Source organism: Taeniopygia guttata, chromosome 15, assembly GCF_048771995.1.
Source record: "Taeniopygia guttata chromosome 15, bTaeGut7.mat, whole genome shotgun sequence".
Lineage (NCBI taxonomy): Eukaryota > Metazoa > Chordata > Aves > Passeriformes > Estrildidae > Taeniopygia > Taeniopygia guttata.
In genome coordinates this window covers 8654643-8668954 of record NC_133040.1, presented here as the reverse complement: position 1 = coordinate 8668954, position 14312 = coordinate 8654643, and the positions used below count along the sequence as shown (strand labels likewise).

Sequence of the window (14312 nt, the reverse complement as noted above, 5' to 3'; positions counted from 1 at the left end):
AAAGCTTTCACCTAGCAGGCAAGTTTTTCTTTCTCAGTTCAATTCCTAGCTCCTCCCTGACAGGAATTTATACATCGTCATTTCATCTCTTGTTATCATGTTTCCTCTTACTCATCTCTCCTCTGGGAAATAACCATAGTACACACAAATGTTAAAACACCATGAGGATGGTGATCATTGCTTTGGAAGCCAGTCAGGCTCACCCCAGTGCACAGTGCTGTAATTTTCCCAGTCCAGCATTTACTGTGGAGCTTCACCTGAAGCCCAGAGCACCTCAAGGTCCATCAGAAGTTTTACATCTGAACAGTCTAAGTGTCCTCAGAAGTCTGTGGGCAGCATTGTGTCAGGTAATGCTGTGTCTCAGGCAAAAGCTCAGCAAGTTTAGTGTTCCTTCTTCATCTGTTAGGACTAAGCATTATTTCCATGCCTAACCTAGAAATTAGAAAAGAAGAAACCGAGAATGTAGGTGGGGATAAAGCTAGCCTAAAAAATTGTTAGTAACTCAGTTCAGGAGTGTTTCTGATACTTTCCTTGAGTCAGACAGCTGGATGGACTAGACCATGACTAGTTGTGCAGATTCTCATGCATGCACAGCAGTCACTTCAGTCTTACAAAGTTATTTTTATTTGAAAATTATACATCTTCAACAGTTTATTCCATTATTAAGATTTTTCTTAATAAAAAATTCTGCTCTCCATAAAAAAGCTGTTATTAACAAAGTCATTTTCCTTTTCACCTCATTTTCTGATACGAGGTAGAAGGAACAGCACGCTTAGCAGAGCCATTGTCTTCCTCATTTTCATGGGGACGTTTTCTCATTGTGGTTGGCTGGAAGAAAAACACAGGAGGATGGCTCCAGGAAACCAGGTAAGGCAGAACATGACTTTCTGCTTGCTCCAGAACTCCAGGTGTTGGACAGTGTGATCAAAAACAAACCCATGTTTCTCTCCCAAGATTTATCTAAATATATTTGATGGTTCTTATATAAGATATTGCTCCCAGTTTGCAACAGCTACTGTTCACAATTTTCCTAATTAGCATCTGGTGATGAATGGCACAATGCTGTTCTAACCTTGCACCAGCATGAGAATTTTTGCTTGAATACTAAACATTAGTGACTTGAATCCATTAAAAACATACATTCAAAAATTTTATTCTAAACATAGGAATAATCCTTTAAAGCCTAGGCAAGTGTTTCTATACATTTAAACAAAGTGTTGACAAAGAATGGAAAACCATTGCTGCTCTTCAGGAAACAGAACCAGCAGGCTGCCACATACAGCCCAAGGGTACATTTCTCTAAAGTCTAAAATTAACTGATTTTCTTATTAAAGATTACTTCAAAATATACTTTCTCAGAGCATCAAAGTTTACTCTTCAAATATCTACTGCACATACCATTTTTGATGTTTCTGGTGGGTTCATATTGGTAGGTGTCTGAGCAAGTAGCTGTTCAAATGTATTTTTCATATCCTTATCCTGAAAAAAAAAACAAACCAACAAAAAAACAGCATCTAAGTAGTATATAGAATATTTAAGGGAAAAGCAAAGATTGAGAAACTCAACGAGAAGTGAATGGGACATTCACTGCTAAAGACAAATACAAATAAAGATCATTGAGGTCCTAAGGATTTCAGCTGTTTTAACTGAGGTTTTTTTAGGTTAAAGCAGTGGAGAGGGTCCTCTTCCTAAGCAATGGAGTATTGCAGTATCTCCTTATTTTATTTAAGTATTCTTAAGTGCTACAAAAAGGCTTTGACCTGAATATCCATTTAATTTTATATAGAATTTTGACTTATTTTTCTTGTCCAGTGTCACCTGATTTGATTGTGGCTACATTTGAATTGATGGATAAGGTAAGAAATATTTTTCCATTGATGCAACAAAGACCTGTGGTTTTTCTTCAGCATGCAACCAAACTAATCTTGTACCATTCAAAAGACTTCAGTGAAGATTTCAGAGGCAGAAACAGCTCTAATTGTTTATATGCCTTTAAAAAATGTTTTATTAAGTAAACACAGGTAAGAAGACATTTCCACTAAGCAGTACTTAGGTTTACACAGCCCAACAAGTTTTAAAGTTCTGGATTTAAATAAAGAATGGAGTAAACAACTTGTTTTGAAAACACTAATTTGAAAGCACTGCTAGTTTAAATAAATCTGCAGCACATGCTTACTTCTAATATCTGAAAAATTCCCTAGTACCCCCAAAATCATCAGAGGGCTAACAGGCATTTGCTGGCCACAGAGAGAACGTGGTTTTTCCTGCTGACTTGTAAAGTCGATACTTGCAGAGAACACAAGAGGGAGAGAGGAGCCAGCAACTCCTCACTACTCACAGGAACAGGACTGGGGAGCTCTTCTGGTGGAAGGATTGATATGTGTGATATCTAGAACGGAGCATGCTGGATGCTGCCCTTCCAAGCAGGCAGTCTACATCACCTAGGAACACCTGACACTCTTAATGACAGCCCCTGAAGGGAAACAGCTCAAAGAACAGCAGCTGAGTGCTAGATGACATCTGGATTTATGGCTATGATGATTTCTGGAACCTTCTGTTCTGTCTTCAAAATTAAACTTAACAGTAAGAGATGTCCTTACATGGAATATACAATCAAGTTAATAACAACTTGAATATATACTGAAATATCTTAAATTCTTAGCTCATCTAAATCAGACATCTATTCCCCTTCCCCCTTAAGCATATTAGCAATTTTTAAAATCAGTGTTGCATGGTTTTTGAGTATTTTTTCTGCTCAGATTTGTAACTCACTTTAGATGTTACATGCAAAACTACAGTAAGTAAAACCCATGAATGCCAGGAAATGTTTCCTGATGCCCAGGGGCATAATCAAGACAAGTTAATCACTTTAAAGAGTAATCCAGACATGTTTTTTTGTCTCAGAACACTATCAGCTGTTGAGCACTGAGGGATACTCCCTTGCTTCTCCCCTGTTTCTTATGCTCTTTACCAAAGCATCTGAAAGTCTCCTGTTCCCAGTGGGGGAACAGAAATAGCCTTGTGCTTGGTGTGAATAAACAGAACCTGTTGCATGGCTCAGATGTAGGCTGGGTGACATTTTTCAGCCTCTTCAAGCAAAAATATTCAAGAAAGCTCATAGGTTCAGTGGGCACCTCTGCCAAAATTAAGAAAAGACCACCTAAAGAGTATTCCTCTCAAACCTAATTAGACTGTAACAGGAGGCAGGGAAACCATCACTTCCTACTCAGAGGGTTCCCAAACCAGGGACACTTATTCTTGCACAGCAGAGGAAAAACAAACTAGTACTGGATGCTTGCCAGAAGCAAACTGCACTGCCCACACAAACATCTGAGGAAATGGGGCTCTGTTCCAATGCTCAGAAGGAGAGGTCCTTCCTACCAGAACCACAATCAGACCTGGGCTCTAAAAAACACGTCTTGATCTCACATGTGGAAGAGTTCTGGGAAGAGGTGTCTCACAAAGGACACAGAAGCTGCTCATTGTATTAAAATAAGGTATTCAGGAGACTGCTCCTTGCTGCTTTTGCAGTCTTTCTACAGAGACCAAATCTTTGAAAACATAAGACATGAACAAGTTATTCCTCAAACAACTCAGCGTTCACTTAAAACTCAATTCCTACCTGAAGCCAAGGATGCTCTAAGGCCTCCTCTGTGGTAAGACGTTTGCTTGGATCCACTACTAACAGCTTCTTCACAAGATCCAGAGCTAAGATAATAAAATGAGCTGGTTGGCATGTGATCAATACATTCCTTAGCTGAAATATGCCTACACCAAAACTATGTGTGACAATGTGCTTTACAGAGCAATGCACACAAGTGCAGATCACTTTTCTTTTTGCTATGCATGGGAAGGGCTGCAGACTGCAAGTATCTTTTTCCTTCACATGCACACAACTCAACACTTCTCAGTATACCAGAATTACCCACAGATATATTTAACATATACACACTTTATGTTCTGAGCATGCACAGGAGGCTCAGCACTTCCCTAGAAGCTTCAGTATTACTGTGGAAGTGAAAGACAGCTTAATTTATCCTGGTTTACAGTGTCTTGGAAAGCAGATTATCCATCTGGGAAAGTAGGAGAGAAGAGACAGGATATACACATAAACTTTCATTTTCTTAGGAAGCTGCTTAGTAGACACTGTGGAAAATATGGCATTTTTGTCCTATTTTATTACTCCAAATCTCCCATAAATGAATTTCAGCAAGATTTACTTTTCATTTGATCAGATTATTCTGAATACATACCAGAAGGACAATGGAAATTATGTTAAGATTGTATATTCTCATGAATGTCTGACCTACTATTGAATAAGCTGTAAACTATTCAAGAAGGAGTTATATTTGATAAGTTTATTAGACAAAGGATGACCATATCATTTATTAGAAAATCCTCTGCACATACAAAGAACTGTCCAAAGTAAATACTACAATTATTTTGTGCATATAAAATGTCCTGAGAAACTAAAAGCACACAGACAGTAATTATTTTAGTTTGCTATGCAAAAACTCAATTTCACAGACTACTTCACTTACAGTGGACCAAACATAATAGATGATTCCTCAAATGTGACTGACACTTTCAGCTCAAAGACTAGCACCATGAAAGGACTCTCTTGGAACGTTTGTTTTTTGGAATTCTAACTCGTATTCCTTAAATTCCTGGTATTTTTGGTTCAACACTTGAAGAAGCTTTAGGCAAAGTCTGTAGACCAGCTTGATAAAGTCAGAAGAAAAAGTGAAAAGAGGGGAAATAGATGTATGTCCCCACAAATTCTATACTTTTGTGGTTAATTATGCTAAATACTACTAAGAAATCTCTTCAACAATAAACTATGTGTTCATTCTAATGCTTTAACTATGAACTTCAAAAAATATTTTTAATATAGTAGTTTAAAAACATAACATATTAACACATAATGTGCCATACAGCTGAAAGGAGGATAAAGAAAAACAAAAACTACAAGAAAAAAGGTAGATATTTTACTACCCACTGTGCTGGAGTCATACCCATGTATGATACATGCTTCCATTCTTTAGCAATGAAGGTGTATTTTCCACGAGTGATTTGATCCTTCAGAGAGAGCTCAGTATTTTGCTCATTGAATGGTGGATATCCACACAAGCTGTATATAAAAAAAAAAAAAAAGTTACATAGCACAGAATTTGTCATAGCAAATAAAACACTGAAATCACAAATTTTAAGGCATCTGCTATCATAGTGTTTTTATATGTGTAGAATTTTAAACTTCCACTTCCTCATATAGACACTGAAGTTGCCAAGTCTCAAGCCATGTATGTGAAAGACTGCCCAGTGAAGGTACATCTACACAATATCTTACCATACAAAAAGAATAACTCCTAAACTCCAGCAGTCCACAGCTCGGCTGTATCCAGCAGTCCCAAGTGAATTTAGAACCTCAGGAGCAAGATACATGGGAGTACCACATAATGTTTTCATAAGAGAAGCTTCTCCAAGAATCTTGGATTGTCCAAAATCTGTAATCTTGTATTTAAAAATGGTAACACCACATTACATATGAGGATGGACTTTACTAGAACACATATTGTAGACATACATCAGGAGGTAGCATTTTCTTCCTTCCAAGCCAGTTCCAGTACATGACTATGAATAGAAGTCACCCCAAACATTATCAAGTGAGAATGGGAGAAGAGGAAAAAATATGACAAAGGAACACGCTTAACAATAGCAAAAAATACTCTTAAGATTTGAATATAAATGGGCAACTACAGAATAAAGGTTTTGTAGCCTATTAGAAAAGTTTACTTGAAAAATAAGAATTTCAGCATTCTTATTTTATGCTGAAATGCAAATACAGTCAATGCTTTCTCTGGGGGAAAATAAAAACAACATAAAAGTAAATCCACAACCCTTATTCCCCCCCGCCAAAAAACCCAAAAACCAAAACAACAGAAAAATCCCTGTCACCATACAGCCTGGACATTTGTGGGAATGCCGTCTGTAATTCAAGAATTTAGATTTTACTGGGGAAAAAAATCATTGACATTTGAAAATACATATGTAGTGTATGGGTTGAAATATCCATAAAAGTAAAATTACAATTATGAAAAAAAAAGTCTATGTTTTATGTTACTTCGTGGTTTGTATGACTAATTCCATAATATCTTTTTGGCTGTGTTTAATGAAATATCAAGAAGAATGTGAAGGAACACTCCCAAAGTTTTCCATTAACATGAAATGTAAGTTTTCTTACCTTTACAAGACATATCTCTTCAGAAGATGAAAGTAGCACATTTTCTGGCTTTAGATCTCGGTGTATAATTCCATTGTCATGAAGATACTAAATACATACAGATGGGCAATTAAGGAAAAACAGATTATTAACTTGTTTAAAAATGTAAGCTTTCCGTTTTTTCTCATGGCAATGGCAGAATAATTGAAATGACTGTGTAAGAGTAGGGCAAATATTTAAAGCTCCCTAACATGGGACTGTCCCTTAAAAAAAAAAGCAAAATGAAAACAAAACAAACAAACAAAAAAAAAACCACCACACCAAAACACCATCACAAAGAAACAAAAAAAACACCTTAGAAATCTTATGCTTCAAATGCCAAATCTCATGCAAGCACAGCGTGCAGACCCGGGTCCTGTGTCACCCTTGTAGGAATTCTGCTTTTCTGCCTCTCTTGTTAAACCAACTTGTCAAGAACGCTGTGCTGATTGCTTGCATGGGTTTCAGCAATGACAAGTGACAGAAAAACTCATCTTATTGACTTTTTTTTTTTTGGTATTCACGGTTTTGTGAATTCACAGTTAAGTACCTTTACAGCTAGAAGCATCTGATAAAAGTATAATTTGCAGATTTCTTCTTTCATCTTGATTGGCCTTGACACTCTGTCATACAATTCTCCTCCCTCCATCCTAAAACAGATGCAGGTTAACAGGCCAGCATGTAACTTCCTAAAGATTCATCTCATAGACAAGACTAAGACCAAAACATTTGGCTACACTGGCTACAGAGAAAAAATATATTTCTGAAATGAGTGTGCAACATCCTAAACACAGCCCATGTATGGCTGAGTTAAGGTCAGTCTCGAGTCTTCACTGGAAGTTGTTACATTATTTTTGATCAGCCTCCTCTTACGAGCTCAAAAATTTAAAAAAAAAATAGCTGCAATCCACAACAGCAGAGAAAATAATGTCCAGTCCCTGAGTGTCTACAAATCATAGAAGGATGATTTCTCCTGGTTATCCTAGCTCCTAATCTTACAAAGGAAAGTGGAGGCCAGCAGAAGGACAACAAAATTTTAAAAGCAAATCACCCACAGTTCATTGTGGCTATGCAAAAAAAAATTGATTTTATGCCTTTACTTTAAAACAGGTTACTTACAGTTCCAAAACAATGTAGTAATCTTCTGCTTCAAAGAAATTTTTAATCTTGATTAAGCAAGGCTAACAGAAAAGGGAACACAGAGACAGACAAAATAGAATAATTTAACACAGAGACACACAAAATAGAATAATTTGTAAAAATTAATCCTAAAATTTTTATTTCAGTATTTCAAACCAGGTCAAATAAAGTAACACTGGACACAAGTGACTCGCAAGCACCCCAGAGCACACCCTCAACATTTTATATATTTTACATGCAGAGGAAAGAGGGGATACAAATTCAAGAAATTGCCAGTGAAAACTATTATTTTGCAGCATTTACAAAAACTTGCATTAAACAAAAATTTCTACAACAGCAGCTCAGTTAAAACCTCTGTGATGTTTCTTCTCAAATTTCAATCTCAGTTATCCAAAGCTTTAAAATCTCAAATCTGCTAGGATATAATACACTTAACAGATGTAAAAAACACCCATTCAATAATTTACAAGAGAAATTATATATCTCCTTTAAGACATTCCTGAATGTATAAAATTACTCTTTCATTACTACACTAAGTTCAGTAAACTAAACAAGTACATACAGGAGGAAGCAAAAAATAATGAAGATGTACAGTAACACTCACGTGATCTATTTTCTTCAAAATTTCAATTTCTGTATTGATATTTAAAGCTGGGTTCTATTAAAAGAATCAAATACCATATTGGGTAAGAGAGCTGTTCTGGAATAAGACATATGAGAAATAAGAGACAGTACCAGAAAAGACACCATTTCATGCCTTTTGCTACTGTAAGTGACCATTAACATTTTTTTTTCCATAAAATTATAAGATACCTTCAGTGAATTAAATAAATACAGCGCTGTCACTATCTGGAGCAAGATATTGCTCCAGACATGTAATTTCATTGCATGCATTTTAGGACATAAACCAAACCCTGCAAGACTCCACACCACCCCTTCTACACATCCCATTAACAGTCCTAAATGAGGAACCTAATGGAATGTGGTTAAGGAATAAAACCAAGAATCCTGTACATCATACAAGACCAAAAAGCATTTTTAAATTAAACACTGAAGACATTAAGTAAGAAAATCCTCATATGAAGATATCTGAGGAGTCAGAGAAGTTAACAGATATTCCAAGACTGCTGCAAGGTGGCCAAGACAGACAGACAAACAAAAATACTTACTTCATCAGTCAGGCCACTTGCCACAAACTTCCGTTTATTGATGATTTTCACTGCAACTTTGTTACAGGTGCTCCTCTCAAATGCCAGTTTGACTTCTCCACAGGCACCACTAAAACAAGAGCACAGCCCTGTCAAAAATCTGAGTAACAAGTGCAGGCAAATGAAAGCATAATTTGGAGCTGGCTGCTTTCTAACTTTCTGAGTGAGGCACATTGCCTGTTCTGAGGAATTATTATTACCCAACCAAAACAAAACCTGGCTTTTGTAATTTGTGGTACGTTGCAAACCCCAAACCAAATAGAGAGACAAAGCCAAAATTCCTGTTTAAATTGTTGTAAAGAATGTATTTATTCACGTGTTATCATTCATTTTTTTCCCTTTTTTCTTTTAAAACAGCAGCTCAGTTAATACTGGTAATAATTCTAGCACAAGATACTGATGATGATAATGAAGTTAACCCTTTCTACTGAGGGAAGAAGGATGCTTACCTTCCCAAAGTCTTTGACATGATATATTTCTCTCTGAATTCTTTAGGAAACGTCATCTGATCATCCACAGTAAGATCAGAAAATACAAACACTGGGAAGGCAAGTGGAGATCATTTTTCTATTATTAGGTTTAAAATTTTTATTATAACAAACAGCTATGTTTTGTGAGCTTTTATAATCAACAATATAACTGAGAAAATACTGCCTGCTAGAGGAAAAACTAAATATATGCTATAAATTATACCAGCTATGGGTTGGCAAGGTGATCTTATTGCTGAAAAATTACATTTTGGGACTAAATTCACAACAGTCTTTAACTAATTAATTACATTTAAAGACAAAAGGAGCAAAAATTTCAATGTCCCAGCAAAAATCAAAGAGAAGTAATAAGAAGACAGCATCTTAGTGGAAAATCAAAGACAAAGAAACAGAAACCCAGCCCTGTTTATTTTTAAGAGGATTTTCTATTTATTATGCAGCATCTGGTTAGGTATCAAGGGGGTTTTATTCAACTTTTCTTGAATAGTCTGTTTCCCCTGTTCCCACCATCATATGGATAGCTACTGAAGCCCAAAAGGGTTTCAAAAACAGAAAAAAGCCTATGAAAGTTTATACTCTAGTACGGTGCTACCTGATGCATATATCTTTAAGTTTTCTTTTTCAGGTTTTTTTCAGGGTTGACATGGATAATTTTTATGTGAGTACTAAAACACCTCTTAATGAGATGTGCTCACAAAGCAGCTCAGCTCCCTAGAAACATACTCAAATCAATGCAGAAACAACCTCTTGGTCAACACATGAAAAAATCTACTAAAATTAAAGCACATTTTACCCTTATTGGTCTGTACAGACAATGCAATTTCAGAGTTGTGTGTCAGTGGAAGCCTCTTCCCTCTTCCAACGAGCTCTCTATTAACAAATGTCCCATTTGCACTGTGGTCTTCAATGTAGGCAACAAAGGAATTTTTTGGACCCATTTCCTCAAAGAGAAAAAAAAATGGGGAAGATGACAGTAAAGAACAAATGACTTTAAAATAAAGATGCGATACACTAGAAATTTACTATTGTTGACTCAAGACATGAGACTGAGTTTATTTCATAAACCATATGAATGGGGCATTGCCAAAAGTCAGGTTAAAGGAGTCAACCCTGAAGATACTTTGATTTCTTTAGGACCTCTGCCCCAAAGTCTCGAGTTAACATTTCTAGCACTTACCCTGAAAATTCGGAAGTGCTTCTTGCTATAGTTTTGGTAGAAGCTAGTCTCAGACAATCCCAGCTTAGAAAAACTGTAATCACAGCTTCTGTCCCTCCCAAACCAGTATTCCTCATTCACACAGTCTGCAGAGGAGGAGAAGGTACAGCAGGGAGAGAAGACAATGTTGCAGGAAGTTAACAACAATGGCACTACAGGATGATTCCAAATGGTAATGAATAATATAACAGAGACAAGATTCTTCCCATAGAATCAAGTCTGTCTTAACTCGTACAAAGCATCACCCCTTGTCAAATCCTTTAATAATTTTACCCTCTTTAGCACTGGTGTTCTTCAGTTCACCATCAACCATATAGAGACATATAACTAAATAAAATATATATTGTTTTTAAATGAAGTCTGTAACAAAGAATATGAACACCCCAGAATTTCTGTAAGTCTGTGGAAGCTGTGTACCCCAGAATTTCTGTAAGTCTATGGAAGCTGTGTATCCCAGAATTTCTGTAAGTCTATGGAAGCTGTGTATCTGAGAACTCAGTGTAAACACTGGGATGTAGTATGGAATAAAACATTAGAGCAAAAAGTTCCATACCTAAATTTGCTTGTACCTAACTTGAAAATGAAAAGACACTGCTCTTCAGCAAGCTGCTCAGACCTTTTCTGAGATCCTACAAAGAAACCAAGAGATTTATTACAGCATGCACATACCACAATTGCTGAAACCTTTTCCAAGTGCAAAGAGTCGACCCCAAGGCTGAGGAACCAGCTCTTCACATTCCTGGTCCTCAGGGATGGATGGAAGCTCCTGAGTGGGAACAGTGTCCAAGGAACTGAGAGTTCCAGAACTTAAGGAAGACTGACTAGTGCTCTGTGACCCACTGGAAGAACTGGTACCACTCTGTGGCTGCTGGGAACTCTGAGATTGCTGTGATTCACTTCCAGTCTCTTGAGACATGTTGGCTTCAAAAAGAATGTTAAAAAAAACAGCAATTACTATAGCAAAGTAAAACTAGAAAACACTCACATACTGCACTATTAATGTCCAAGTCCATTCTCAGCCTCAAAGAAGTAAAACTTCCATCCAAAGCGTGCATGTCTGGGTTATACGTAAATTCCCAGGAACTGTGCAAACCAGGATGGTTTTCCTTTTAAAAGACAACGTGGAGCGGCCTCTGCTGGTTCTAGAGAAGCAGAACTAACCCTCATTCCCGGATTGCTACCGAGGACTTCAGCGCTCCCCTTGGGTCACACAGGCACGGGCTGTGCTCGGACAGCATCCTCGCACGGAGCAAGGGACCACGGCTGGTCCCCCAGCACAAAGAGAAAACTGAAAGGAATGAGAACTGTAAAATCACATAGGTTTTCTTGGAAGCGCCCGAGAGATTTATCACACTTGTACACAATAACTGTGAAAAACCTTGACAGATTTAGACACCACAGCCAGTGGCAAGAAACAGCCGGGAAATTCATAGCCTGTGGTGCCTCCTTCTCCTCTTAAATGCTGCCCCAGTCCTCCCTCCAGCACACCAGTCCAACCTTAGCACCTGTGTATCGGGTGTTTCGCCCCTTGCCATACCGTTCAATGTATACTTTGCTGCATTTCATTCCGAGCCATAAAGCCACGGCAGGTCCCAAGCTCCCTCCCACGCCCCGTTTGTTACAGGTGTTCACAAACACAGGGACCTCCCTCAGGCCGGGCAGAACCACGGAACCGTCTGGGCTGGAAAAGACAGAGCCCATCGAGTCCAAGCGCTTCCCCAGCACTGCCAGTGCCACCTGTGGCCGTGTCCCCTGGTCCCACAGGGATGGTGACCCCACCTCCGACCTGTGGAGGAGCTTTCCCTCGTATCCAACCTGAACCTCAACGCTCAGACAGCGAGGCCGGGCCGCAGCGGCCCTGCCCGCCAGAGCACTGCCGCCCCGGACCGACACCGGCAGCAGCGGCCCCGCCGTGCCCATGAGCACTGCGGCCCGTGAAGGCGCGGGGAGCCGGCTGTGGCGGCAGCGGGCCGGAGAGGAGAGCGGAGGGGGAGCGGGGCAGGGAAGGGCGGGAGCGGGACCCGAACTCACGGCTCTCGGGGCTGGCGGGGCTCGCGGGGCTGGTGCCGTCGGGCCGGGGCCGCCATGCGCGCGGTGCGCGCGCCCCGAGCGCAGCCAATGAGCGGGCGGCCCGCGCGGGGCCCGGCGGGAGCGCGGCGCGATGCGGGCGGCGCTGCGGGCGCGGCTGGGCTGGGCGCGCCGGGCGCTCCGCGGGGCCGCGCTGGGCCGCGCCCCGGGGCCGCCGTGCTGGAGCTGCGGCGCTGCGCTGCCCGGCGGCGATGGGCCGCCCCGCTTCTGCCCCGGCTGCCGGGCTTTGCAGCCGCCGGCGCCGCGGCCTGACCTCTTCCGCCTGATGGACTGGTGAGTGTGGGCGGGGCGGCCGCGAGCCCGGCCGGCCGCGGCTCTCACCCGCCCTGTGTCCTGCAGCGACCGCTCGTTCCGCATCGACCCGGAGCAGCTGCAGCGGCGGTTCCGGAGCCTGCAGCGCGCCGTGCACCCCGACCGCTTCGGCCAGAGGCCGCCGGTGAGCGCCGGGCCGGGCGGGGGAGCCGGGCCGGGAGGGGCCCGGGGGCTCGGTGACCGCCGGAGGAGCTCGCCCTTCGCCTTCGGCTGCGCGCCGGGGCCGCAGTGCCGGGTCCCCAGTGCCGGGTCCCCGCCTCTCTCCCGCTCGGGGAGTGAGGGGGTTCGCCTGTGTGTGTGTTTCGGGGCTCAGAAGAGACTCTGCCCTGCCGTGCATTAGCGGGCGATGAGGGGCCGCTGCGGTTCGTCAGGCCTTAGCTGAGCGCAGTGCCACAGGTCCCAGGTCCAGAGTCACACGGACTGCTGTGGGGACGCTGGTGTTCCGTATCTAACGAAGTGTATTTTGCCACTTGTTCTTAGCTTCCAATTATTTGCCGTCCATTTGCAGAAAGAGCAGTACTACTCTGAGCAACACTCTTCCCTGATCAACAAGGCCTACAAGACGCTGCTGAACCCTCTGAGCCGAGGCCTCTATCTAGTAAGGTCTCCCTTAGCTATTGCAATGTTCCTGTAACTAACCCTGGGGGCTGGTAGGGATGGCACCCTCGATTCGGTCCTTAATTTGCATTCAGTCCTTCAACTTGCTCATTTGCATTGCTCTGAAGAGGATCACCAGAGATTGAATGGAGACCAGAACCAAGTTTGTCCCAATTTTAATCAGCGTATCATCTAATTTGCTACTCACCTTACAGTAATTTGTCTTTCACATCGCACGTGGTGATGTTAATTTGGCTTTAACATTACACGGGTGTTTGGCCATGGCTGCTCATTCAGAATTTCAGTCTGGCCCATGGCAGCCTTTTTTATGGTTTTTTTTTGGCTTTGGGAAACTGCTGATTTTTATGGTCAGCTTATGTCTGGAGTTGATTTTCAGATTGACTCTATGCACTGTAGGTTTATCGAATATGAATTTGAGTATGCCCCACTAAGAGACTTAATATTAAAGAAAATAATTCCCATTGAAATAGATGTGGGAATATTTATTTTCCTATTCCCATTTCCTCTGCCAGCTGGAGCTGAGTGGAGTGGAGCCAGCACAAGAGACAGACTGTGATGCAGACTCAGCGTTCCTTATGGAAATCATGGAAATTAATGAGAAATTAGCAGAGCCCAAAAACAAGGATAACCTTGAAGAAGTTGAAAATTTAATTAAAGGTAGGTCATGACTTGAGTTTGTACAGAACTAATATACTGAATCTTGTGTAATACAAGAGTCTGAAAGATTTAAACTGTTTTGGTATACTTCTTGTAATGTCTTCAATTTGTGTTAGTCTGGAATTGAGTCATTGCAAGAGCTTCTGCCCTGTCCCCCCTTTTCCAGTGTTGTCTTTACCTATTTATGCACCTAAACATCACATCTGTCTTGAGAACATTTGTATAACAGAACTATTCTGATGTCAAAATAAATATATATGAACAATAAAAAGGAATTTACTCAACCTTCATCGCGTTAGTCAATTGCTCCAAAGAAAAAACCTATC

General features: G+C 40.8%; 1 protein-coding gene and 1 non-coding gene across 6 annotated transcripts; one reads left to right on the top strand and one right to left on the bottom strand.

Moving 5' to 3' along the window:
- Positions 1–601: 601 nt before the first annotated feature.
- On the bottom strand, positions 602–13204 carry CHEK2 (checkpoint kinase 2). Of its 5 annotated transcripts, none has more exons than XM_030285737.4 (15): positions 12343–13204; positions 10981–11232; positions 10273–10397; positions 9889–10036; positions 9057–9147; positions 8569–8677; positions 8004–8057; positions 7379–7440; positions 6810–6909; positions 6242–6328; positions 5348–5511; positions 5016–5131; positions 3623–3708; positions 1399–1479; positions 602–828 (listed from the first exon to the last, which is right to left on the bottom strand). In XM_030285737.4, the coding sequence occupies exons 1-15, from the start codon at positions 13046–13048 to the stop codon at positions 733–735; spliced, it is 2277 nt and encodes a 758-aa protein (XP_030141597.4). In that variant the 5' UTR covers positions 13049–13204; the 3' UTR covers positions 602–732. The 5 variants fall into 5 exon arrangements, 3 of the variants coding, with proteins under 3 accessions (XP_030141597.4, XP_072792122.1, XP_072792123.1); XM_072936021.1 differs by lacking the exon at positions 12343–13204 and adding an exon at positions 11473–12319; XM_072936022.1 differs by lacking the exons at positions 10981–11232; positions 12343–13204 and adding an exon at positions 10865–10940.
- Positions 12534–13989, top strand: LOC100230469 (uncharacterized). The gene is made up of 3 exons (XR_012058368.1): positions 12534–12672; positions 13220–13309; positions 13842–13989. It is a non-coding gene; the product is annotated as an uncharacterized protein (transcript).
- The last annotated feature ends 323 nt before the right edge of the window (positions 13990–14312 follow it).

Excerpts from the sequence above, each read along its gene's own strand:
- CHEK2 (XM_030285737.4), bottom strand. The coding sequence starts at position 13,048 with ATGCACGGCAGGGCAGAGTCTCTTCTGAGCCCCGAAACACACACACAG. Across the intron at positions 9,148-9,888 it reads GTCTGTACAGACCAATAAGG|TGTTTGTATTTTCTGATCTT; the intron begins GTAAAATGTGCT and ends TTGCCTTCCCAG. Across the intron at positions 5,132-5,347 it reads GGAGTTATTCTTTTTGTATG|CTTGTGTGGATATCCACCAT; the intron begins GTAAGATATTGT and ends TTTTATATACAG.